The 27,985-nt window shown below is 40.9% G+C and overlaps 1 protein-coding gene across 1 annotated transcript in view; it reads right to left on the bottom strand.

The window, feature by feature from the left end:
• The window catches only part of rbm20 (RNA binding motif protein 20), a 49,019-nt gene that overhangs the window by 7,619 nt on the left and 13,415 nt on the right, over window positions 1–27,985 (bottom strand). The window contains exons 2-8 of the mRNA XM_062989846.1: window positions 13,979–14,855; window positions 13,120–13,181; window positions 12,089–12,183; window positions 11,467–11,564; window positions 2,275–2,418; window positions 1,690–1,821; window positions 1,388–1,467 (exon numbers count right to left, since the gene is read on the bottom strand). Of these exons, the coding sequence (XP_062845916.1) occupies window positions 1,388–1,467; window positions 1,690–1,821; window positions 2,275–2,418; window positions 11,467–11,564; window positions 12,089–12,183; window positions 13,120–13,181; window positions 13,979–14,855 (1,488 nt within the window). The remainder of the gene's footprint in view (window positions 1–1,387; window positions 1,468–1,689; window positions 1,822–2,274; window positions 2,419–11,466; window positions 11,565–12,088; window positions 12,184–13,119; window positions 13,182–13,978; window positions 14,856–27,985) is intronic.

The following is a 27,985-nucleotide window of genomic DNA, read 5'->3' as shown; positions in this document are numbered from 1 at the left end:
GTTTTCGTTAATTCAGGTACATTAAAATATCTGTAGAATTAAAGAAGGTGTCACATAAAAGAGGGAAGAGAGTTTTTATTAAACACAGCAGGTCAGAATGAACCTGACATCTGCTCTGAAACATGAACGCACTTTTACATTTCATTATTTTTCCCCTTCAGTCACGAGGGGACGCGACCCAAAATACACCTGCAGTTAAAGATGATTGATGGGTCACTCGGCAATAAAAACACCCATTAAACATGTGATCACAGATTTAAAATATATCACATCACAGGTTACCATGCAGTAGAAAAAGGGGCGTGTGTTCCACTCAAAGCTTATAGTCCTTCAGGATTAATCTGTCTGTCTGTCTGTCTATCTGTCTGTCTGTCTGTCTGTCTGTCTATCTATCTATCTATCTATCTAACTCTCTATCTCTCTGTCTCTCTGTCTCTCTGTCTATCAATTCAATTTCAATTCAATTTGCTTTATTGACATGACAAATTTACAAAAAAAGAACAAGTATATACTTAGAAAAAAAATGGTAATAAAATATTCATTATGTAATTAGACAATTATTCACACAAAAAAAAAGAGAAAATATTACTGTGTGTGTGTGGTGGGTGTGTGTGTGTGTGTGTGTTGTGTGTGGTGTGTGTGTGGTGTGTGTGCGGGGGGTGGGTGGGGGGATGATCTGGTGTTTCACTGTTTTTGTATCTATCTATCTATCTATCTATCTATCTATCTATCTATCTATCTATCTATCTATCTATCTCTCTCTCTCTCTCTCTCTCTCTCTCTCTCTCTCTCTCTCTCTATCTATCTATCTATCTATCTATCTATCTATCTATCTCTCTCTCTCTCTCTCTCTCTCTCTCTCTCTCTCTCTCTCTCTCTCTCTCTCTCTCTATCTATCTATCTATCTAACTCTCTATCTATCTATCTATCTATCTATCTATCTATCTATCTATCTATCTATCTATCTATCTAACTCTCTATCTATCTATCTATCTATCTATCTATCTATCTATCTAACTCTCTATCTATGTATCTATGTCTGTCTGTCTGTCTGTCTGTCTGTCTGTCTGTCTGCCTGCCTGCCTCATAGACCCTGCCCAGTGCACTGTCTGCACTGCCGATCGTGCCTGCTAGGGGCGCCCAGCCAACCGTAGCAGATCTGAGATTCAAACTCGGCGAGTATAGAGGAATATCCTGCTGCACCACGTGGGCACCAGCATGTTTTTTTAAAAAGCTTGCATAAAGAAAGTGGAGCTGTGAGTGGGTGACGTCAAACACTTGGACCATACTAGCAATGTCAAGGACCGACCAGAGCGACCAGACCAACATTCTATGTGCTGTCCACTTCAGATAGATGAACCACCCACACATCACTGCATGATCTTACCTCTCCATATCGTGCAGCTCATCTCTTTCTCTCTGAGAGTTGATGTCCTGGATGATGGAATCCACATCTTTACCAGGTTTCTGCACAGTCACAGCAACACACACACATAAATACACTATATATCCAAAAGTACAGGGACACCTTAAAATCTGCAGTGACGTAAGTGCTGTATAAGAAGAGCGTCTAAATAATCTGCCTTATGAGTTCCATTAGAGTTCTTAGAGGATTAGAATCCTCTCTACTGAGGCGACGAGGCAGCTCACCAGGTTTTCAGCTCTAACAGCAGCACTTGAAGAACTCACCTTGAGCTGCAGCTCCTTGTATCTTTTGGACATGCGTATGAGCAGTTTCTGGTCATTGACGGTAGCCGGATGGAGCTGGTAATACTGCACCATGGCCTGCGCCGCCTCCACGTACGCCATCTCCAGAAAGGCCTGGTGGAAAAACGAACACACACGTACACACACACACGGTGTTGAGCGATTCGCAATCGGATCTTCGGGCGCGTTCGTTTTCAGCGCGCTGTAAATCTGGAGGACAGTTACGAGCCACAGAACGCCTCGGAACCCTCGTAAAAACGCGGGAGGCGAATCCGATCTGGACGGCGTTAAATAGTTGTTATAAAAAATACAATAAAAATCAACGATCAGATATGAGAATCGAAAATAGAGATGCTGAGTGAGACATCAGCTTATGAAGTCTCCATAAGCCATCACAGTATTAGAGAGCATCAGCGGAAGAAAACGACCTCGGGTTTAAAGGTCCTGCACTACTGTAAGGAATCACCAGTGGGGTCCTTCCACCGAAAAATCTGAACACAGTGGAAGAACCTTGATTCCTACTTGGAGATCCTTTCCAGTTTCACTTATTACAGACATGGATCGTACCTGATGTGTGGAGCGCATTAGGATGTAGTTGGTGACCTTGCCGAAGGGCAGGCCCAGGTTGATCACGTCGTTCTCGGTGCAGCTGCCCTCCGGGAGGTTGCAGATGTGGACGACGCGTCCGGGGCACGGCTTACGCGGTGGGAACTGCAGCAGGACAGAGAGAAAAGAGCAAAAAATTAATCACTGAACCAAACTGAGAGCAAATATTTAGTAGGGAACGACATCTTCAATAGGATCCTGTACAGGGTGGTGGTGGATCCAGAGTCTTATAGCTGCTTTTATCCCAGACGATTTACAATTCTGACCTACTCCTACCCCAGTTTGCTGTTCGCCGACCTTTTCAAAGCTCTTCCAATGAGACGAACTGTTTGATACGAGGCGGTAAAAGCGACTCATGTCGTACGAACAACGTTTAACGTGACTTATTGTACTAGAACAGCGAGTGATGAATTTCTTTATTGTTTTTTAACAATAATTGTTTTTAACTCTCTCGGAGAAGCTGATTCTGATTCTCACAATTTCTCAGAACCTCGAGCTGAAACACAAGTTAAACAAGACTTATGCAAGACTTGACTTAAGACAGTTAATTATTCCCTTAATAAAAACATCTACGTACATCTACAAGGTGGACCGACTAGGTAGGAGTGTCTAAGAGAGTGGACAGTGAGTGGACACGGTGTTTAAAAACTCCAGCAGCGCTGCTGTGTCTGATCCACTCATACCAGCACAACACACACTAACACACCACCACCATGTCAGTATCACTGCAGTGCTGAGAATGATCCACCACCTAAATAATACCTGCTCTGTGGGGGTCCTGACCATTGAACAACAGCATGAAAGTGGGTAACAAAGCATGTAAAGAAACAGATGGACTACAGTCAGTAATTGTAGAACTACAACGGGCTTCTATAAAATGGACAGTGAGTGTTTTACTACTACTAATAATAATAATATCATTGAAGGTGAACCGTGCAACTTTGTTATTCAGGAAGTTTGTATTAAACAAGTAGCCCTTCGTATTACTCAGTACCCCTGAAGTAGCTCTCACTTTTAAAAAAGTTGCTGACCCCTGATCTAGGGTGATAATGTCGCCATGCATACGGCAAAATGATTAACGAGTGGTTTAACAAACAAACACCAGAAATAAGTCATGCTTCTACCATGTACCCATCACGTCTGCGCTGCCCTACGCCCACTACCGGCACTGAAACACAACCGGGCCTCATTTAGTCTGTGCAGGAGGAGGAGGACATGTCAACACTATTAGTCATACCCTGGCACGTTCAGAAGACCCGACATCGCACACAGGGGCTGTTAATAGCTGGGACATGATCTATCCCTCACCCTGACGGTAAAGATCCACTCTTAAATGACCCGGCTCCATCATCGACCTGCTGCTACTACCAGTCCTCCAGTCTGGCATCTCAGACGAAGAGCGTGGGCGCAATGCTACCCAAAATCCCGCAGCCCTCAATGTTCAGGACTGCGCTCTGCGTGCTAACTTTAGAATCCTAACTCTAAATCTGTAGAAGTGAGATTTGCAGTGGAGGGTCTGACTGACGGCAGCAGGTGAGGGGCCCGACACATGTGACCCAGGGCTCGTAAGAGAAGAGTCGGCTTTTAAAGGCCGGGCGGCGCAAACGTGCCCGCTACAACGACGGATCGAAAACATTTCAAAAAGTGGCGCACGTCTCAGGAGGTTCGTCGCCTCTCGTGTCATAGCATCTGCTTCATGTACGGTTCTGTTAGCTTTGTTTTGACTAGTAATCCAACGCTAACTGATAAGCGACGATTCCCTTAGCGGTTTTACCAGCACCACAGTGTGTCTGAGTCTCAGAAAGGTCACCAGCATAAACAGATACAGAAATAGAGTCCACCATGCTGTTTTAGCTCCAGCATGAAGCTCTGAATGGCTAACCGCTGAGCCGGGCTAATAAAATGTCTTTTACACGTTAGCGACACGCTGAGAGTCTGAGGTTTAACTTTTACTATAAACAGTAGGAATGAAGTGCATCACGTCATCTAACATCAGACCTGATAGGGTCCAGGTTTAAGTTTACATACACTTGTTGGAACATGTGTCAGGGCTGTCTTCAAGATTACAATGACAGCTGGATAATTCATGGCGCTACTAGAAAGCAGCTAAGCACAATAGCGACAGGAAGCTTGTTCACAAGTATTGTTGTGCTGCTCTTGTTCACCACTTACGAATATAAACACGGCCGTACGCCAGTGAGGATTGTTGGAACTCACTCACTCATTCGAATCTCAGCAGAGCTACCGACCTGGCCGGCCTCCACACAGTCACAACCGGCCGTGTTTGAGGAAGGGAAAGGGCGGGCATCAAATTCTACATTTAATTTATTTACAAAATACATTAGAGTTGGTACAATTATCAGATGAATGCAGGATTAATAGAATTAACACATTTTATGTATTATTGATTTGTGCATTTGTCAATTAAATTAAAGATCAAAGGAATTAACATATTATTGTTTTGTACATTTATTAGTTAAATAAAAGAAACATAGAATTAACCAATCATTGCTTTCAGCATTTATCACTTAAATAAAAGATTATCTTATAGAATTGCCGAATCATTGCTTTGCACATTTATCAGTTAAATGAAGACTCAACAGAATTATTGAATCACCGATTTGTACATTTATGGGTTAAATAAAGGATTAATAGAATTAACGAAATAAAAGATCAATAGAATTAACATATTATTGTTTTATACATTTATAGGTTAAGTATAGACTCAATAGAATTAACGAATCATTGCTTTGCTTATTTATTAGTTTAATAAAAGATCAAAACATTTATCGGTTAAATAAAGGATCAATAGAATTACCGAATCATTGCTTTGTGCATTTATCAGTTAAATATAGGATTGATAATATAAATGAAGCATTGCTATGTACATTTATCAGGTAAATAAAAGAACATGTTATTGCTTTGAATGGTTATTAGTTAAATAAAGGGTCAATAGAATGAATAAATCATTGAATTTTACAAATTACAGTATATCACAAGCTTTTACTGAAATGGGTTTTGTAAATACGCTTTTATACATTGTAAATACATTTTATTTACTATTTTACCCTGATTTGATGTTTTTTTTATTTATTTCTATTTAACACTGTGTATCAGACTGAGATGTATCAAACGATGGGAACGTTCGGAGCGGCAGTGAAGCTCTGTTCTGTTTCAGCTGCTGGTGGACAGGTGCTCTTTATAGGCTCTGAAATAAACATCACTGCTTAAACATCGCTCAGAAGTTTAAGCATGAACCGCACACTCACTGTGAGTTTTTACAGACGACCACACACTAGGGGTGTGAGTATGGTACCTTATATACTGTAAATGTACTGTATGTACTGGCGATGAGCATTTAGGACTCCACAGAGCTGCCAGAACGTCCAAAATTTTTGTAAGATATGCACCTTAAAAAATATCTGACCATGAGCCATGACCATTGCAAAACCACGGGTATTAATACAGTTAATTAAACATTAATGCAACGGAAGTTCCCCCACCACACTTTCACACTTCTAGGAGGGCTTTCCTCAAGACTTTGGAGTGTGCGTGGGAATTTATGGGAAAGAGGTATGACTAACACCAGAGACTTCAATTCGCACTTAAGTCGCATACGAATAAACCTCAGACTTGAAGGACCCATTTACATTTTCAGCATTAAGCAGGCGCTTTTATCCAAAGCAACTTACAGTACTGTGACTGTGTGACTGTATATATTATATTGTCTAAGCAATTGAGGGTTAGGGGCCTCGCTCAAGGGACCAACAGTGCCAACCTGGCAGTGGTGGGGCTTGAACCAGCGACCTTTCGATTACTAGTTCAGTCGTATTTTGTACACAAAGTTAATTTGTTGTGTTTTTTTTATCTGAATGTATATATTAGTTGTTTATTATAACACTACATTGATTATATACACTGTGTGTCTGCTATACTGACTTGAACTCGGGCCTAAGTGACTCGTGAACATCTCCGAGTAACACACGGTTCATTTCAGAGCGGGTAATCTGAACGCCGGCAGCGTTCGGGTGTGAGAGCGAGAGCCGCTAACATCAACGACATCCACGCCGGGTGAATTTAGAAGCAGGTCGTGCCATTTCCAGCCTAATCCCCACTATGTTCCATTTATTCCTCACGCAAAGGCCACATACACACGGCGCATATTTAGCACACACACAGCGGGCCCGGTGTGTATCCCGTCCACAGATTTATGAAGCTTTATGTAACCAAATACACTGTTCAGGCTGAGCGTTCACTGGACAGTCAATCAAAAGTCTGCGCTGCTCGATGCCGTGTTAACATTTAACCTTCACGCTTTTACATGCTGCTCTAGAACGATTCCGTTTGATCCTGATCAGGGCCGCTGTGGTTCTGGAGCCTGTAGAAGTAACTCTAAACACCAGGCACAAACACAGCCAGGACAGGGCACAGTCAAACGCTCAAATCATTCAAACTTAGGGGTGATCTGGAGCAGCAAATCCACATACCAGCATGTCTCTGGAAGAAGGGAGGACACCGGAGAGCCACGAGAAAATCCGCGCCGACAGGGGAAGAACATACCAGTGCGCAAAGAGGGAAACCAAAGAAGAGAACTGAACCCTGAGAGGCGCATCATCAAACAAACTTCTATTTCTATTTATTAATTCCATGTTTTGGGGTAAAGATATGACATGTTTAATATTTAAATGGCGTTTGAGTATATATATACAGTGTATCACAAAAGTGAGTACACCCCTCACATTTCTGCAAATATTTCATTATATCTTTTCATGGGACAACACTATAGACATGAAACTTGGATATAACTTAGAGTAGTCAGTGTACAGCTTGTATAGCAGTGTAGATTTACTGTCTTCTGAAAATAACTCAACACACAGCCATTAATGTCTAAATAGCTGCAACATAAGTGAGTACACCCCACAGTGAACATGTCCAAATTGTGCCCAAATGTGTCGTTGTCCCTCCCTGGTGTCATGTGTCAAGGTCCCAGGTGTAAATGGGGAGCAGGGCTGTTAAATTTGGTGTTTTGGGTACAATTCTCTCATACTGGTCACTGGATATTCAACATGGCACCTCATGGCAAAGAACTCTCTGAGGATGTGAGAAATAGAATTGTTGTTCTCCACAAAGATGGCCTGGGCTATAAGAAGATTGCTAACACCCTGAAACTGAGCTACAGCATGGTGGCCAAGGTCATACAGCGGTTTTCCAGGACAGGTTCCACTCGGAACAGGCTTCGCCAGGGTCGACCAAAGAAGTCGAGTCCACGTGTTCGGCATCATATCCAGAGGTTGGCTTTAAAAAATAGACACATGAGTGCTGCCAGCATCGCTGCAGAGGTTGAAGACGTGGGAGGTCAGCCTGTCAGTGCTCAGACCATACGCCGCACACTGCATCAACTCGGTCTGCATGGTCGTCATCCCAGAAGGAAGCTGACGCACAAGAAAGCCCGCAAACAGTTTGCTGAAGACAAGCAGTCCAAGAACATGGATTACTGGAATGCCCTGTGGTCTGACGAGACCAAGATAAACTTGTTTGGCTCAGATGGTGTCCAGCATGTGTGGCGGCGCCCTGGTGAGAAGTACCAAGACAACTGTATCTTGCCTACAGTCAAGCATGGTGGTGGTAGCATCATGGTCTTGGGCTGCATGAGTGTTGCTGGCACTGGGGAGCTGCAGTTCATTGAGGGAAACATGAATTCCAACATGTACTGTGACATTCTGAAACAGAGCATGATCCCCTTCCTTCGAAAACTGGGCCTCATGGCAGTTTTCCAACAGGATAACGACCCCAAACACAACCTCCAAGATGACAACTGCCTTGCTGAGGAAGCTGAAGGTAAAGGTGATGGACTAAACCCAATTGAGCACCTGTGGCGCATCCTCAAGTGGAAGGTGGAGGAGTTCAAGGTGTCTAACATCCACCAGCTCCGTGATGTCATCATGGAGGAGTGGAAGAGGATTCCAGTAGCAACCTGTGCAGCTCTGGTGAATTCCATGCCCAGGAGGGTTAAGGCAGTGCTGGATAATAATGGTGGTCACACAAAATATTGACACTTTGGGCACAATTTGGACATGTTCACTGTGGGGTGTACTCACTTATGTTGCAGCTATTTAGACATTAATGGCTGTGTGTTGAGTTATTTTCAGAAGACAGTAAATCTACACTGCTATACAAGCTGTACACTGACTACTCTAAGTTATATCCAAGTTTCATGTCTATAGTGTTGTCCCATGAAAAGATATAATGAAATATTTGCAGAAATGTGAGGGGTGTACTCACTTTTGTGATACACTGTATATACCTATCAGCCATAACATTCAATCCACCTCCTTGGTTCCATTTTATCAGCTCCACTTACCATATAGAAGCACTTTGTAGCTCTACAATCACTGACTGTAGTCCATCTGTTTCTCTGCATGCTTTGTTAGCCCCCTTTCATGCTGTTCTTTAATGGTCAGGACCCCCACAGGACCCCCACAGAGCAGGTATTATTTAGGTGGTGGATGATTCTCGGCACTGCAGTGACACTGACATGGTGGTGGTGTGTTGGTGTGTGTTGTGCTGGTATGAGTGGATCAGACACAGCAGTGCTGCTGGAGTTTTTAAACACCTCACTGTCACTGCTGGACTGAGAATAGTCCACCGACCAAAAACATCCAGCCGACAGCGCCCCGTGGGCAGCGTCCTGTGACCACCGATGAAGGTCTAGAAGATGAGCGACTCAAACAGCAGCAATAGATGAGCGATCGTCTCTGACTTTACATCTACAAGGTGGACCGACTAGGTAGGAGTGTCTAATAGAGTGGACAGTGAGTGGACACGGTATTTAAAAACTCCAGCAGCGCTGCTGTGTCTGATCCACTCATACCAGCACAACACACACTAACACACCAGCACCATGTCAGTGTCACTGCAGTGCTGAGAATCATCCACCACCTAAATAATACCTGCTCTGTGGTGGTCCTGTGGGGGTCCTGACTATTGAAGAACAAGGTAAAAGCAGGTAAAAAAAATGCAGAGTAACAGATGGACTACAGTCAGTAGATGGAATACAGTGAGTGTAGAAACAATGAGGTGGTTTTAATGTTTTATGGCTGATTAGTATATATATATATTCTCTTCTATTTCTTCGATTTTTTCATCTCAACTTAAATTTGTTATATTTGTATATTTTTTTCTATATATATATTGTATGTAAAAATTTATTTCTATTGTGTACATGAGGTTTTTCTTTTGTTCTTTTTGTTCTAGTACTAAATGTGAGCGGGCAGTTATAAAACAGCATTTCACTGCCAGTTGTACCATTTAAACATTAGCGTATTATAACGCAACACGGGCTAAGTGGTTAATTAGCCCCACCGCGCAAAACAGCAAAAAACACTTAGCTCTGACCACAAGTCGGTGGAAGGCATGTGAGCTTTATAAGGTTAATGCTGAGCACCTGTCTGGAGCATGCACCGCGTGCGATGATGAGGCTCTTTAGAGCCGCTATAATTGCTATTAGTCCACGGTAATAAGTGCACGGCGATTTGTCCGTCAGCGCAGCAGCACAGTAGCCCGAGGAGCGGATGTCCGTCTCATTTGTTTTTCCAGATGGTGGGTAAGTGGTGTGAGCTAAGGCTATAAACACGCCTGAAGCCTGAAGCCTGAGCTCTGCCTCACAGCTGAAATGAGCTCCTTTCACACTCTCACCCTGTATAAACAACGGCTTTCCTTTCACCGTTAACACCACGGCCGTGTCCATCATACCTGCTGAATCGTTCTCGACTCGGGTTTGAGTGTTGGACTTTTTAAACGGCTTGTACAGAACCGACACTGCACGTCTGGGATCTTTGGTTCCCCGGGCAGGGCCGTGCTAAAAACCGCCATGCTGGTGTAATGAATCTAGCACCCATGTGGGCTCTGGGATTTTTTTGGAAACCCTCGTCGGTACACACAGTTCGACGCTGCGTCTATAAATGTGAGACGCAAAGAAAGAATCATACATCAACAACATGCTGCCAGGAATGCTGCCAACTTCTCTATGCTATGTCTGAATAAGGAAAGGGGGGGGGGGTGTCCTACAGATTGGCACCCTGTCCAGGTCTGTTTACTTCCAGTTAGCTCCTCTATTTTGTACAGTGTTGTTGATATTTAGTGTTATTTCAGTGTATTTTATGGCGTTTGATGCTGTATGTAGTGTTTCAGTTGTTCGATTGATTAGTAATTGTACAGTAGTAGTCGACGTTAGCCAGACATGCTGGTTTAATAGGCAATTTGTCTACAAAAAAATTAATACAGGCACAGTGAAGTTTATGAGGGTTTTAATTTTAATCAAATATCTCTGATGCAGCGTGACATTGTTTATTATCAATTGCGTATTATCTTTGTTTAAGGTTTGCCTCCGATGCTCACTAAACTGTATTTTAGTACCTTATTGTACCATTAACACCGAAAACATTATAAATGCAATCAAAGCCGAACAAAGCCCGACCAAACTTGTGAAATCTATCACATCAGTGTTAATAAATAATGAGCTTGTAGTAGCTAATTAAACAACGTTGGTGAATCTGGGGAACCTCTTAGGCTGCTCATCCTCGTAATTAAAGACGTAGTTAATTTAAAGCTCTTCTCTAACAATGTTAGTCAATAAACATCGTTAACTTTTATATCTGGCGACTTCTCCAGGCACTGTGTTTAAAAAAGAGCCACAAACGCTATAAAATACACTAAATAAAAAACACTAATTATTTAGAAATAACATTCAAAGATAATAGAATCGACTGAGGTACTGGATAAGTAGTGGATTAGTTTGCTGGTTCAAACCTCACCACTGCCAGGTTGCCACTGTTGGGCCCTTGAGCGAGGCTCTTAACCCTCAATCGCTTAAAAAATATTTGGATTAAAGCGTCTGCTAAACGGCGAAAATGTAAATGTGTAGAAGTAGCCAGAAGTAAACAGACTTGGTGTATTCCTTGCACCCAGTATTTTCCAGTGGAACCAAGCCCACCATGACCCTGACCAGGATAAATCACTTGTTGCAAATACTAACACTTCTATAACACCTCTAAATAAATCATGTCCGAGTATTCGTTATCGGGACATTCCTACCCGTTACAAACACGTACACTAGACATAATGGGGAAAGCGTGACTTGTGACTTTGGCTGACCTTTGTGCCGGGTTGATGCGTGGTAAATCCCACCCCCGAGAGAGGAAACGACTTCATGGCTGTGGCTGGTAAAAAAGAGGCACCTCTGGCTGAAACATCTGTGGAACGAAAACACAAACGTCACTGCTTAAGAAAAGCTAAAACAAATAAAAAAGGAAGAGCTGTGAAGTGTGATGTAGGTAGAGTTAGTAAAAATATGGAAGAATTCAAGGTCAGCGGTTGATAGAATCCCAATAAAGGAGCGGATAAAACTCTAGCGGCTTCACACGATCCTCCGTCCTGCTCTAATAAAATCTTTTTAAATCTCTTTAATCCACTTACCTACTGAAGAACCGTCGATGATTAATCTCTGATTACTCTCCAACACCCAGCGCGCACCAAAAACCTTCCCTATAAAACATCGTCTGTGTCGGTCTGATCCCAGGACGCCGTGTCCGCCATTCCGCAAACAAACCCTGCCCACGGATATTAATAAACGTCGCCCCGGAGCCCACGTGCCCATGCCGCAACCCGAATATCTGCCCTAAAAATAGACGCTCTCATCAGAATCACACCTCATGTCTCTGGTGTCCCGTCTCTTCCATTATGAAAGGCACGGAGGCGCGGAGGGGAGAGGTCTTACCTTGCCCGTTGGCGGCGGAGTGCGCCGCGGTGTTGTTATTCGAGGCGAGGCTTCCCTCCGACGGGCCGCTGAAGTGCAGGGCTGCGAGTGCAGGACTGAGAGAGGGAACAAAACCGCTTTTAGATTTGAAATCCCGCAGCAGCCGGATGGTTTTATCTGATGACCAGGGTGTAAACATAGCGCCGGGCGCCGAAATCATTCCTCCTCTTTAATTAGGAACACACAGGCTGATTCATCACTGAAATCAAACTCACTCGCTTTTATTTCACACTGTTTTTTGGTTCATATTAATAATTTGGTTAAGGTACTGGACTAGTAAGCAAGCCCCACTACTGCCAGGTTGCCACTGTTGGACCCTTGGGCAAGGCCCTTAACCCTCAATTGCTGAGAATGTACACTGTAAGTCGCTTTGGATAAAAGCGTCTCCTAAAAGGCGCAGCGGGATACACCGGTAGGCCGAGCGCCATCTAGCGGGCATAATTGGCAGTGCCTGCAGCAGACACGTCTCTGCTAGGGCGGGATGACTGGACTACGTGGGTGGGGTCTTCAAACGTTCTGTAAGGACCCTGATTAGCAGATAGAGGCGCCTGTGCAGAATGCATGGGTGAAAAAGGGTTCGGCTAAGGATCCGGTCAAGCATCTGTACTCTGTGTCTACGAAGCCACACTTTTGTAGCTCGTCTAACATCAGGCCTGGCACAGTTGTGCTGAATTAGCCATGGACTTCACGGGAAAAGACGTCGTCCTGATGGCAGCATGTCTCTCTAAAACACAGAACTGAGACGGTGAATAATAGAGACTCTCCGTACGCGATACTGATCTCTGTGTGAAGCTGCCTTGTGCAGGTGAAAGGAAGTGGATGGCTACTACACGTGTGTGTGGGAATTGGATACGACCAGATTGAAAGAAACAGGAAAGATGCTTAATATAATATAAAAATAATAAACAGTAAATCATCAAAGCAAGAACAACACAGGTTTACATGATTTAAGTTTATAACATGACTGAAATAAGAGCGTCATTACTACTCACCCGTCAGTGTAGAGGGAGCGGTTCTGTATGTGTAACTTGCCCTTCACGTGCTGGTCCCAGTCCTGCACACCACACACACACACACACATGCACACAGCCCATCAGTCAGCGCTGAGCTTCACCAGATCCTCGCAGTGAGAAATTCCAGGCATCCAATTAAAAAACTAACACACACACACACATATCAGGAACTCTGAAGGAAACAGTGAAATGAGCCGCTAATAAGTCCAGCGCTTCCTGCCACCGACACCGCAGACTCCACACGGCTCGGGCAGCTGCCGTCTGGCCGTTCACACCGACCCGAGAACAAAAGGCTGAGATTTAGGATCCAGTCTGATCTCAGGTCTGTAACACCGGCAGCTGGGATCCGTCAGTTCACACGTCAGTCAAGATCACTGAGTTTTATCAAAGATGATCAGAACTACAGGGGGGGTGGGGAGGTAACGTCACACCCTGGCTGGCTGCACTCGAACCGAACCCAAGATCGACTCTACAGCAAACTGTATTTACATCAGAGGATTAGATCACACATGTAAACACACTTAAAGGGCAGTTGTAGCCTAGTGGTTAAGGTACTGGACTAGAAAGGTCGCTGGTTCAAGCCCCACTACTGCCAGGTTGCCACTGTTGGGCCCTTGAGCAGGTTGTGCCCGCTTAGTAAGCTAAAACTGTGTTAGCTTAGTGTAATCTCTGTCTAAATAGAGCATCTAAATAATCTGCCTCATGAGTCCCATGTCTTATTAGAATCCTCTCCAGCTGATCGGGTAGGTAGTGGGGAGCAGGGCGGGTCACCAGGTTTTCACACAGACCCACAGAGTTTTATCACCACATGTAAATGCTCTTGTCAGACTTCACTCACCTTTAAGTTGTAAACCTTCTTCTCACAAATGGTGCACTGGTGGGGTAGGTGTGACGGCGTCACCCCGTGATAGTCGTTAAGCTGGTGAGCTTGTAAGGTCATGCCCATTCCCTCTTTACCCTTCTGCTGCTGCAGGTATCCGCTGAATCCCTGAGAAGCACCGGCCGCGCTGAAACCAGAGCTTCCCGCAGGGCTAAACTTAGGGTCACTTGTGGGCTCCTCGGGGTTGTACATATCTGCTCGAGGACCGATAAATCCTGATGAAGTGGGTACCCAGGTGTTGCCCCCCGCCGCCGCGTTCGAGTCTAATTTTCCAAAATGTGCGTTCTTCCACTGCTCCTTGTGGCCGTGGTCTCCGTACACTCCCTGCTGGCCCTCAGAGGCGTAGAAGTCCCGCTGGTAGTTGTTCTGGGTGCTCTGAGACACACCCGGCGTGCTCCCTCCTAGAAACACTCCCTGAAATGCGCCGGTCTTCTTTCCACATTCTCCGCGCGGACTGGCATTCTGACCCGAGTTCCCACCTCCTCCGAAAGGATTCAGTCGGACGGCGGAGTGGTTCTGGGTGAACCCGCTGCCTACCAGGGTGCCCAGGCCGGGGGGAGGAGGAGGAGGAGGAGGGAAGCTTATGGGGGCTGAAGGAAAGCCGGAGCCTCTGAGCTGGTTGAACAGCGGCTGGGACATGGCCACATTAGAGAGGACCTGGTTGAGGATGGTGGCTGCGGCGGCGGAGTTGCTGCTCTGGGCGAGTTTGAGCCGTTGAAGGGTGAGCTGAGCCTGGAGCTGGGCCAGCTGAAGACTGGCTGGGCTCAGCAGCAGGTTGGGTCCCACTCCGCCCACAGGAAGCACCTTCTTATCAAGCTTGTCTCCTGAAGCGGTGCTGTGGGAGGAGACACGACACGGATCAATCACGGGTGTAATCAAGTGTGTGATGAGTGCAGCACTGCGTCAAGATAAAACACAGGACCTTAATTTTACATGAAGTTATTTCTAATCATTTTGTGTTTGTCAGGGAATAAACATGTGGGCTCTGATGATGAAGGACTTAAGGTGCAATTAAGGTGCAGTCTTAAATAGTCGCCATCGGAAATGAACTGAATCAGAAGAGAACTGAATCAGAAATGAATTGTTTAATAAATCAACTGAATAAGCAAATAAGAAAGTAACTAAAACAGAAATAAACTGAGACAGCAGTGAACTGAATCAGAAATGAACTGATTCATAAATCAACTGAATAAAAAATGAATTGAACCAGAAGGGAACTGAATTAGAAATGAACTGAGTCAGATTTGAACTGAATCAGAATAGAACAGAGTCAGAAAATAACTGAATGAAAAATGAACAGAATCATAAATGAAGTGAATTAGAAATTAATGAATCAGAAATAAACTGAGTCAAAATAGAACTAAATCAGAAATGAAAAGAAAATCACAAATGAACTGAATCAAATGTGTACTGAATCAAAAATATACTAAATCAGAAGTGTACTGAATCAGAAATGAACTGAATTAGAAATTAACTGAATCACAAATGAACTTAATCAGAAATGAACTAAATGAGAAACAAACTGATTCATAAATCAACTGAATAAGAAATGAATTAAATCAGAAGTGAACTGAATCAGAAATTAAGCTAGTCAGAAGTGAACAGAATCAGATGTGTATTGAATCAGCAACGAACTGAATCAGATTTGCACTGAAACAGAAATGAACTGAATTAGAAATGATCTGAATTAGAAATAAACTGAATCATAAATGAACTGAATCAGAAATGAAGTGAATTAGAAATTAATGAATCAGAAATAAACTGAGTCAGAAGAGAAGAGAGTCAAAATAGAACTAAATCAGAAATGAACTGAATCAGAAATAAAATAAAAAATCAGAAATTAACTGAATTAACGAACTGATTCATAAATCAACTGAATAAGAAATTAAATGAACCAGAAGTGAACTGAATCAGATTTGCACTGAAACAGAAATGAACTAAATCAGAAATGATCTGAATTAGAAATAAACTGAATTAGAAATGAACTGAACCAAAACTGAACTGAAGTTTGAGTCTTTGGTGTTGTAGGTGATACACACGTGTCTGTGTGTGGTTACGTCTTGTCGTCTGTTTAGTTTGTTGGTCGTTTTTGTTGTGTGTACATTCAGGTTGTGTTTCACCTGTCTGTCTCTGACCTGTCTGTCTCTGACCTGTCTGTCTCTGACCTGTCTGTCTCTGACCTGTCTGTCATTTCATGTGAATTTCTACATTGTTCCGGCTCTGTTAAATCCAAAACTGGTCTTCCATTGTCGCTCTAGTTTCATGTTACGTACGTTTTCTAAGTTCCTGTGGATTCTGTGACAATTATGAGTATACAGTGACTCCTGTCGTGACCCGTGATTAGATTTGTGTACTACTACAGTTACACACTTGTGTCCAACCATCCATCACGTGACATTACACACAGCTGTACAGAACTGAATCCAAGAGCACGCTGCTGACCCATGCTGACCATTCCATCTTATGTCCTCCATGTGCCATCACTGTTCCTGTCACACTGATTTATGCTTTCACATGTTTACTAAATATAGCACATGGTAACTAATCACGGCAATATGCTAATGCTCTGTTTTTATCTCTCTCACACACTCACACACACGCACATACAGCTGATAGCACTCGGACAAACACACAGGTTTGATATCGTGGGTCTGGAAGTGGTTCAGGATTTATTTTATTTAGGATTTATTTATACGCTTGGATCTGCTGAGTGGGAGCTGCTTGCATGCTCCTCTCCTTCCAATTTGTAGCTGGTGCAACTGAATCTTCGAGGAGGATTAACACCTCGGCGCTGCGCTGTTGCAGACGTCTAGGGTTTTGACATGGACTTACGGGACCGTTTCCAGATCGTAACGTTCGCCGGCGCTAAACGAGCTGCTGGCCGGACCCAGTTCGGTGCCCGGCGTCCTGTGGTCGCAGAGAATCACAGAGAGCCGAAGATTTCTACAGATTAACCTTTTATCGCTGAGGGTACAGGCCTATAAATGCACCATGATGCAAAACGCTGGCACGCCGCAGCAGGTCTATCAGTGGCGGGGGTGATAACGGATCCAGCGCTGCTCAGAATGATCACATGATGATATATGAGGTGCAGGAATGTGAAAGGACACTCCTGGCATTCAGACCCGGTTACATTAATTGCAACTTATCAGTGACCCCCCCGCGCAGGGACGGGCGCGGTGGAGCGGCCCACGGTAGCCACATTTCACATGGGATTAGTCCAAATAATCATAAACCCCGTCTCACCCCTACAAGTAAACAAATAACGAGCTCGCTTCTAATGGAGGCACTTCACACCCAGTTAAACACAGCAACACATTTCGGCCTCCATTTCTCAGAGCGTCTTCATCCAAGTTATAATAATAGACAAATATGTTCCAGCCCAACTGACCACACACACACACACACACACACACACAGACTGGACGTCGTCCGCACACTTCACACACCGATCACTCACACAAACGATGGACAACTGACAGGATCGCTGGACGTACCTGTCCCCCATCCTGCCAGATATCACATGTGTTAATACCCGGTGTCTGCACTTTTGTGGGTTGCTCAGGTGGCGCTATCCCACCACCGCTGAGACCAGGGTTCAAATCTCAGCGGTGCTGTCAGCCAGCTATACGTCTACACAGACATGACCGGCTACGTCCATGTAAAAGCACTGCTATGGATTGCCACCCTGTCTAGTATTCCTGCCTTACGCCCAGTGTTTCCTGCTGCAACCCTGACCAGGATAAAGTGGTTGATATGTGGCTGCACAATTCACCTCATGATGATTTATCAGCTTTTCTTTCTACTGAGCCTAAAGATTTTATGATAATTAAAAAAAAAATTGTGTTTAAATAATAATAAAAATCCTAAATTATTTAAAGTCCTCTACATACAAACCCTCAACTTCTGAACTTTATAAGACGCAAAGGTGTCTAATTGTTTCAAATTTGTAGTCAGTAAAATAAGTGCAAAACTGTGCCGGAATTTCGAATGTAAGTTTGTTTGTGTCTCTTGCTTGGCGCCATATGGGATTCCACACTATAAGTAAATGTTTACATTTGTCGACAAAAGATTACAAGTGGCTTTTTTTTCCCGTAATCAAAACGTAATCTAGCGAAAATGGAACTGGCATGATATATATATATTAGTTAGAATGAGTTGGTTTATTTAAACCAACACATACATACACAAGAACAACTCCTTCTTGCAGTTTAAGTAAGTGCACACTTTCCTCTTTAGTATAACTTTTCAATAGGTTAAATAACTTGCTTAAAAAACACAATAGGAGAGCCTGGATTCAAACCGATAATCTTCCGATTGACAGCCCAAAGCTGTCAAACCATTAAACAAAGCCCAAACAGTGCATAATGTTTACAGATACTTGGATGAAATGCACAATTTAAAACAATCTGGGATTTGAAAACAGATTTAAATGAAGTGAAACAAATAAATGAATACCATCATGAGTGGGGTGGCACGGTGGCACAGTGGGTACCGCCGTCGCCTCACAGTAAGACGGGCCTGGGTTAGACTCTCCGGGCAGACGACCAGGGTCCTTTCTGTGTGGAGTTTGCATGTTCTCCTCGTATCTGTGTGGGTTTCCTCCGGGAGCTCCGGTTTCCTCCCACAAATCAAAGACATGCAGTCAGATCAACTGGAGCTACTAAAAACTGCCTTAAGTGTGCGATGGACTGGCGACATATCCTTTGTGGTTTCCTACCTTTCGGCCAGTGATTCGGACTTACCAAGACCCCGATCAGGATAAAGAATCAGTCCAACAGACAGTGAATGAATAAATGAAACATCATGGTTCAGACACACTCGGTTGTGGACAAAGAGAAGCCGAAATAACTACACAATTAGAAAACGTGTCCGTTTCACTGTGAATCAAAATAATCCATTATTTAATTTATACAACCCCTGGCAAAAATTATGGAATCACCACTCTTGGAAGATGTTCTGTCAATTGTTTAATTTTGTAGAAAAAAAATAAATCACAGACATGCCACAAAACTATCATTTTTCAAAATGTCAACCTTCTGGCATTAAGAAACAATAAAAAAAAGAAACAAATATAATAGTTGTGGTCAGTCACAATTGCTTTTTTTAGATCAAGTAGAGGAAAAAAATATGGAATCACTCAAATCTGAGGAAAAAATTATGGAATCACTCTGTAATTTGCAGTTTAAAAACAAAACATCTGCAGCAGATTAGATTTGCTAATTATTCTTCAGTTTAAAAAGAGTGCTTACACCTCGGAGAGCTGTTGCACAAAGCAGATCGTCATGAATCATGGTTCCAACACAAGATATGTCAGTTGAAACAAATGAGAGGATTATAAAACTCCTTCAAGAAGATAAATCATTGTGGAATGTCGCAAAAGATGTTGGTTGTTCCCAGTAAGCTGTGTTTAAAATCTGGACCAAGTACAAACAAAATGGGAAGGTTGTAAAAGGGAAGCATACTGGTAGACCAAGTAAGACATCAAAGCATCAAGATAGAAAACAAAGCAATATGTCTTGAAAACAGAAAATGCACAACAAAACAAATGAGAAACAAGTGGCCGGAAAGTGGAGTCAGTGTCTGTGACTGAACTGTAAGAAATCACCTAAAAGAAATGGGATTTACATACAGAAAAGCCAAACAAAAGCCACCATTAACACCTAAAAAGAAAAGAACAAGGTTAAAGTAGGCTAAAGAAAAGCAATCGTGGACTGTGGGTGACTGGATAAAAGTGATCTTCAGTGATGAATCGCGAATCTGCATTGGGCAAGGTGATGATGCTGGAACTTTTGTTTGGTGTCTGTCCAATGAAATTTATGAAGATAACTGCCTAAAGAAAACATGTTAATTTCCACAGTTGTTGATGATATGGGCCTGCATGTCGGGTAAAGGCACAGGGGAGATGGTCTTCAATAAATGCCAAAGTCCACATTGACATTTTGGACGCTTTTCTTATTCCATCAGTTGAAAGGATGTTTGGTGATGATGACTTCATTTTTCAAGATGATAATGCATCTTGCCATAGGGCAAAGGACGTGAAAACTTTCCTTCAAGAAAACATATAATGTCAATGGCATGGCCTGCAAATAGTCCGGATCTCAATCCATTTGAAAATCTCTGGTGGAAATTGAAGAAAATGGTCAATGACAAGGTTCCAACCTGCAAAGCTGATCTGGCAACAGCAAGAGACAGTTGAAGGCAGATTGATGAAGAATACTGTTTGTCATTAGTTAACTCCATGCCTCATAGAGTTTAAACCATTATAAAAGCCAGAGGTGGTGCAACAAAGTAATAATGGTGCAGTGTTTTCTAATGATTCCATAATTTTTTCCTCAGATTTGAGTGATTCCATATTTTTTTCCTCTACTTGATCTAAAAAAAAAGCAATTGTGACTGACCACAACTATTATATTTGTTTCTTTTTTTATTGTTTCTTAATGCCAGAAGGTTGACAGTTTGAGAAATGATAGTTTTGTGGCATGTCTGTGATTTCTTTTTTTTCTACAAAATTAAACAATTGAAAGAACATCTTCCAAGAGTGGTGATTCCATAATTTTTGCCAGGGGTTGTATTATATGAATTCATTTCTGTAAAGTAATGCAGGTTTAAACTATATCATGTAAAAGAAAGACCTGAACGATGATTATTTAAAATGATCAAATGTAAAATGAAGAAATAATTGTTAATAATAATCAGAAATAATTATTTTCTTATTAATTCATCATCTTAATTGTAGCTAAAGAAGAATCTGACATCACAGTTAAAAAACTAAAAATAAAGAGGACTGAATTAATACATTGTTTTAAATACACATAATGCAAAATGAAAGTAATGGTGTAATGTGTTTCAGTTATATGCTAAACTATATATTTTATATTTAACAAATAATAAAGAATATTGTTTATTGTATATAAAAGTTTATCGTTTTTACTCAACACTAAATGTTTTCTCCCTTTGTGGTGAAAGATAAATTTGTTTTTTGTTTCTAATAAAATATTTTGTTTTAATCACTGAAGCATCAGCACACATTAAATCAAACATTTCAGAGTATTAATTATTATTCTGACTGACTCAAAACAAACTGATTCACTTTTTCTGTTTTCAGTTTTGTTTTTTAATTCATGATCTAATTCTCTAGTGTTCAGAAATTTGCTAGTAAGATCTACAGTCTCAGCACAAAAAAATTATTATTGTAAGCAAAAAAGTTTTTTGGGTTTGTTTTTATTTTATTTATTTTATTTTTTCCCCTTTCACAGTTATTTTGTTACAGGATTCAACCACAGATAGCAAATATTATTAATGTGGACACTTCAGAAAGTTTCCACAGTTTAATAGAATTTTGTTCTAATGTTCTATTATAACTCATAAACTACACATTACCATAAACACTCCTGAGCTGTTTATCATACATACACAATGTGATAAAGCAGCTTTTATGGTGATTATTATGTTTTATTATGTTAGGATGTGTTTTAACAATTATCAACGTTATTGCAAATTAAACATTTGTTAATATTGATTGTCTATTTTCTATTTATTACTTAACAAAATTAGAAAATGAGAAAGAACTAATACTGTATACATACAGAACTAAAATTATCATTAAATAAATTACATTAATATTCTTATTCTTATTTTTCATTATTAATATTCTTATTCTTATTTTTTCATTATTATTATTCTTATTCTTATTTTTTATTATTATAATTTTTTATTATTATAATTTATTTTATTATTATCATCGCTGTTGTTTTGTTGCTGTTGTTTGTTATTATCTGTATTATTATTATTGTTTTATGCGCGTCTTTGTAATAAAATGACACTTTAAGTGAAACACAAAACACTGACTTTATATACAAACATTTTACAAAGTTACATTCACTCTACACACACACACACACACACACCCACACCAAACACACACACACACACACACACACCATACACCATACACCCAAAAATCAAAAGCACCAAAAGTAGACATGAATGGGCACAAAGCAATCCAGCATGTTAAACCTGACACCACACACACACACACACACACACACACACACACACACACACACACACACACACACACACACACACACACACACTCAGAGCTGAGTTTTGTACACAGTGTATATTCATGCCGTTTTACTTTACAGAATAATAACAGAAACACTGACCTGAGCGCTGGACCTTCACAGACGCTCTCCTTACTGTGACCTCCACTTAGCTCACTCTCTCACTCGGTCAGTCACTCGTTCACTCCGGCCGCTCACAGCTCTTCTACTGACTGTATGTGTGTGTATGTGTGTGTGTGTGTGTGTTAGCCACTCTAGCAGGCTGCTTTATGAGAGTGTATGACGGCTCGCGATGGCAGTGCACTGATGTAACAGCAGAAGTGTGTGAACAAGCACACAGAAGCCGAACGCACAGCGCTGGACGTTCAGTGTGTGTACGCCTGAAGCTCACGTTTCTGAACCTCAGCAGCACAGACTAACACTGCTATATCAATATTAATATTATTAGATATTTCTATTACCACTATACTGGAGTTTACATTAAACTGTCAGATTCAGTGCACAAAAAGGCGTGACGGCAGCCCGCGGTGTAAATACACGTCTGTTCAAATGTGACCTGCTGTGTTGACCTCTACAGTGCCAAGGCTTCATGGTGGCACTCGGATGAACAGAAATAAAGAAAGTACCAATTCTAGCATCTAAAACTCAACACAATAGCACTCAAAATGTAGTGAAGCATAACAAACAGTCAGGAGTGTGAACTGGATGTATAGGTCTGTGTAAATGTATATAAAGAAGTGTTACCACAGATCTATACAACTTTTGTTTAAGTGGAACCTATTTCAGTCACAATTTTGGGAGGTTGAATGGTATTTATAAAGCATAATATATATATATATATATATTATCATACACACACACACACACATATATATATATATAATCTGAATGCTAAGGGTTCAAGTTGTTACTGTTGTGAGTCTAAGCAAGTCACAATTGAGTCGCTTAGATAATAACATTATCATTAATTATTATAAATATTAAAACTATTTATTATGTATTATTATTAATATTACTCCTACTATTACTTTTATAATTATAACTGTTATTGCTATTATTATTATAACTATTATTAATATTATTATTATTACCATTATAATTATTGCTATCACTAATATTATCATTATTGTGATTAATAATAATAAGAATACTAATATTACCATTATAATTATTACTATAACTGTTATAATTATTGCAGTTATAACAATAATATTATAATTATTGTTATTTTAATTACTGATAATATTATCACAATTATTGCTAATGTTTGTAGTAGTCTTGCTATTCTTATTAAATATTATTATTATTATTATTATTATAACTATATAATTAATATAACTACAATTATTTTTATTACCCCAATAAAGCCCTGTGATGGATTGGTGCCCTGTCTTGGGTGTTTCTGCCCAGCACCCACTAAAACCAGACCTGCTGTGACCCTGACCAGTATATAGCGAGTAATAAAAATAAAAAAGGGAGGAAAATGTATTCAAGTATTTTCCTTTTCTCACTCAAACTGGTCGTGTCCAATTCCCTTGGTTTTATCTCTCTTCTACTTCTGTAGACCCTGACCTCAGAGGTCCGTACCAAACACACACCCCCTCTGACACTTATGTATAAGCCAACCGCTTCTTTTTACCTGCACGTGACGGTTTCACACAGGGATCAGTATCGCGTATGGAGAGTCACGCACCGCTCTCTATTATTCAGTGCCTCAACCGGTCAGCAGAGGTCTTAATCTTTTAGCCCGCCCACCCTTGTTTATATTCCTTATGCTACTGACATGTCACAAAAAGGCACCTTGATGTTTACTGCTCACAAATGAAAACATGGCATCCTTCCTTGCTTAAAGTTCCTTTTGTAGTTCACCTTGTGACCACAAAATTTCCTTTAAAGATCCATCAAAGTGAAATTAACAGCAGTTTGCGGATATGTTGCGTGTGTTTGACCCATGTGGTTCATCACTGTGGCTCCCAGCCCCCTCATTAGTCTCTGAACTTGATCCTTTGTTCTCTGCGGTTTTGCTGGCAGCGCCGGGTTTCCTGCTGTGAGACGAATGATCCAGAGGTGTTTACGATGACAGATAGACGCAGTGACAGCTTGAGCTTCAAGCTTTACACCATTAACACGGCATATCATACGCCGCACCATAACCGACACGTCCACGTCCTCTAAACACAGCACAGCATCCAAAATGCATTTATAAATCAAATCAGTTCAGGCAGTTTTTATCAGTGAACACCTGCTATTTAACCAGTGAATCAGACCCACTGCAACCCTGACCAGGATGAAGTGGAGGTAAAACAGACAGTGAATGAATAAAAAAAAGAAAACTCCAGTTCCTAAAGTTTATGTATGAATAAAAATGATCTAAATCATTCAGCTCTGAACATCATCATGAAGCCGGTTTGTGCCCACTAGGTGGAGCTGAGAGAGTTATCATTCTCCTCTGTATATCCACTACTGTGTGAGAGCAGTGCATCCTGGGAGAAAGAAACTTCACCCTGACAAAAATGTTCACACTAAGTCTGAGAGTAAACACGATGCTTGAGCTGCTGGATCTGGAGAAACAGCAGGAGCTTCATTCAAAAGCATAACAGCTTCACATCAACAGATCAAGCTTCTCCTCTCAATAAACTAGTCCTGAGTGTAGAGTCTGGGACTCCAGCGAACCACAGTAAAAGACATAACCAGTGTAGACAAAAACTTGGAACAGAAACCAGGCTTCACAGAGAAGCTGAGAACGTTTCAACGACTCGTCCAGGAGGTCAGAAAAGAACACAGAGGAACATCTGAAGAGGTGCAGGCCTCACCCACCTCTCCACTGATGAGCACAAAAATGAGCATATGAGGGATCTATTAAGTGTCGAGGTGATGGTGGTTCCTCATTGCAGCAGATCTGATAAGGATACAGACCCGAGGAATGACTAGGTTGAGGCTTCCACTAAAAGGTTGGAAGATGGCAGGAGAAGAGCTGCTGCGCTCAGATCGAGTATCATTTTTAATCGGCTAGTCTGATTAATCCCGTCTTCTTTAAGACGCCCTGCAGGACCGTTTTGGTTAGTTGTTCTATCTGAGGAACCTGGATGAAACCTCATCTCTGGCAGGCGTATAGAAAACGTCAGGCTGTGCTCACTGGCTGCTGACAGTACGTGTCACTGTACGAAGTTTGGATCACACACACACACACAGAGGGGCGACGGTGCCAGGATTCGGCTCGGCCGTGCCAGACTCAACATGGCCAGCGCATCTCGGCCTGATCTGAAGCCAGAGCTGGCACATCAGAACCGAGCTGTTTTGGCTAGAAGGAATGAAGTCTCTACATGAGGAAGTTATTACATAAAAAATTAATAAATACATGTTTTTATATGATTATATGTTTATTTTTTATCTTATTTATGAGTTTTGATTTCTGAATAGAAATTTAAATGTTCACTATTATTTAGAAACTACAATATGCTGTAATTGTAGTAAATAAATAAATAAATAAACAAATAAAAATTAATTTATAAATATAAAGGAAATATAAAGGAAATATAAAACTAGAGGTAAAAACATATTTAAAAAGGTGATGTTTGTGTGAACGAGGCATTGCTAATTATTATTAGAAATATACTGTATAAATAAATAATTTATTTTACAGAAATAATTTATTATAATTTAAATAATTAATCTTATTACTACAATAAGAAGAAAATTGTATTTAAATTATAATGATCAATTATATCAATCATTATAAATGTAATTATAAATAAAATATTTTCAAGGATTTATCCTTTTTATTGTTAAAATAAAATATTATATTTTCTTTTTAAAATTAAAGGAAAATGTTTGTTTAATAAATATTATTAGATTAAAAAAAACTAGGGCTGTCAAACGATTAAAATTTTTAATCGCGATTAATCGCATTAAAAAAAATCTGTGTAAATGTTATAGAAAACAAGGATTTTTAAGTGAAATGTTACAATTAAAATGGTGAACACATTTTATGCTAAATGTACTGATGTTAAAAACTGCTGGGACAAGAGAAAACTGTAAGGGAGTTTTATTCACTCACATATTAGGCAGTAAATGTCAGATTGTAGGTTAGAATTTCTCCATCAGCAAACATTGTAGATCAGCGGTGCTTTAGGTGGGATAAGGTGTAGTTATTGTAACAGACTTTTCTGTGGTTGTATCGTGACGATGGTTTGATGGACGTTTCTACACGAAGTGAGTGTGTTTTGACCCTTTGGGGCTTCCATAGTTCATGAACTAACGTGCTCGACTCAGCTTTCCGGTATTCGGTACAGAAGAAGAAGTTAATTAAGTGTAATAAAGTGTTCTGCTCCCGACAACTTGTGAATATACCGTGTATTTATTTCTTTATTATGCAAGTGCATCACTACCACGATCGGTTACATTATGTTAACAAACCGCAAATGAAAAACGGTGGCAAGTCCGACATTAAAACGTTTGTTCTACCAGTCAAGTGTCAACATGAACTAGAATTTGCGTTAATGGCACTAATTTTTTTAATCGCGTTAAATTGAGGTCGCGTTAATGCGTTATTATCGCGTTAACTTCGACAGCCCTAAAAAAAACATATTTATACCAACATTTTTGGGACTGTAATATATAAATTATATATATATATGAATTTATTCTGACGAGACTAGAATCCCAATAGTAACATTTACAAGTGACCAAAAGAACCTGGAATTAATATACATTGTAGGGTCAAAAGTATGCGGACGCCTGACCATGAGCCTGCTAGACGTTCTACACCAACTGTAACCAACCATGTTTCTGGGAAAGACTTCTACACACTTTTGGAGAGTGTCTGTAGGGATTTGTGCCCATTCAGATAAGATAACATTTGTCATATTTGGGACTGATGTTGGTCGAGAAGGCCTGGCTCACAGTCTACATTCCAGTTCATCCTAAATGTGTTCAATAGGGTTGAGGTTAGGTGTCTGTACAGGGGTCCCTCATTAAACTCATCACACCATGTGATCATAAACCTCACTTCACAGGAAAGGACCTTCCTTAACCTGTTCTGTAATATAAAAATATATAAAATAAGTAAACTAATCCCTAACAGAAAATCTAAACCATACAAACAGAATAACTGAGGTTAATAAAAGTACAATAATTTAATAATTCTGACTCGACCCTCTCGCCACACCGTTTGCTTTTTTCATTTCATTCTGAGTGACACCGTGTTGGCATCCAGCGCCAAGTAGCGTTTTCCCATCTGTCAGCACTATTGAATTTCCACCAATCGACAGGCAGCACACCCCAGCAACGTGCCGTCCACAGCCAATCAGAAGCCGACCCCTCGTCCACCTGCTCTTCAGCCCACACATGGAAAACTATGCGTCCTCGTTCCTTCTGAACACCCCCCCCACTGCCCCCTCGCCCCTCAGCAGCTCATTGAAAGTGATAGTGCCACGGCTCGGGTTTCCAAACCGCAGGGACTGAAGCTCAGACCGTGATTGGACGCCAGTGGCAAATAAAATAAACACAATTTTTATATGTATATATACAGTATTTATTATTTTGCACAGCTACAGCAGACTGTTCAATAGCAGACATTCAATCATAAACAGCCCATTAATACAAACATGGAAACGAAAACTAATAATACTGCTCATAAATAATATTACTCCTTTTTATACATTTATGAGTTTTAAATTGTGAATAAAAAGGGCTTTTAAATGTTCCATATTATTCAGAAACTACAATATGCTGTAAATATAGTAAATAAATAAATAAATTGGGGAAATATGGAGGTGAACATAAATTTAAAGAGGTGATTTTTGTAGAAATAAAAAGGCATTGCTTGTTTTTATTAGAAATATATAAATAATTCATTTAACAGAAACAAATTATAATATTTTATTACTAAATTAAG

Source organism: Trichomycterus rosablanca, chromosome 27 (assembly GCF_030014385.1).
Source record: "Trichomycterus rosablanca isolate fTriRos1 chromosome 27, fTriRos1.hap1, whole genome shotgun sequence".
Taxonomy (NCBI): Eukaryota; Metazoa; Chordata; class Actinopteri; order Siluriformes; family Trichomycteridae; genus Trichomycterus; species Trichomycterus rosablanca.
This window is presented reverse-complemented; position numbering and strand designations above follow the sequence as displayed.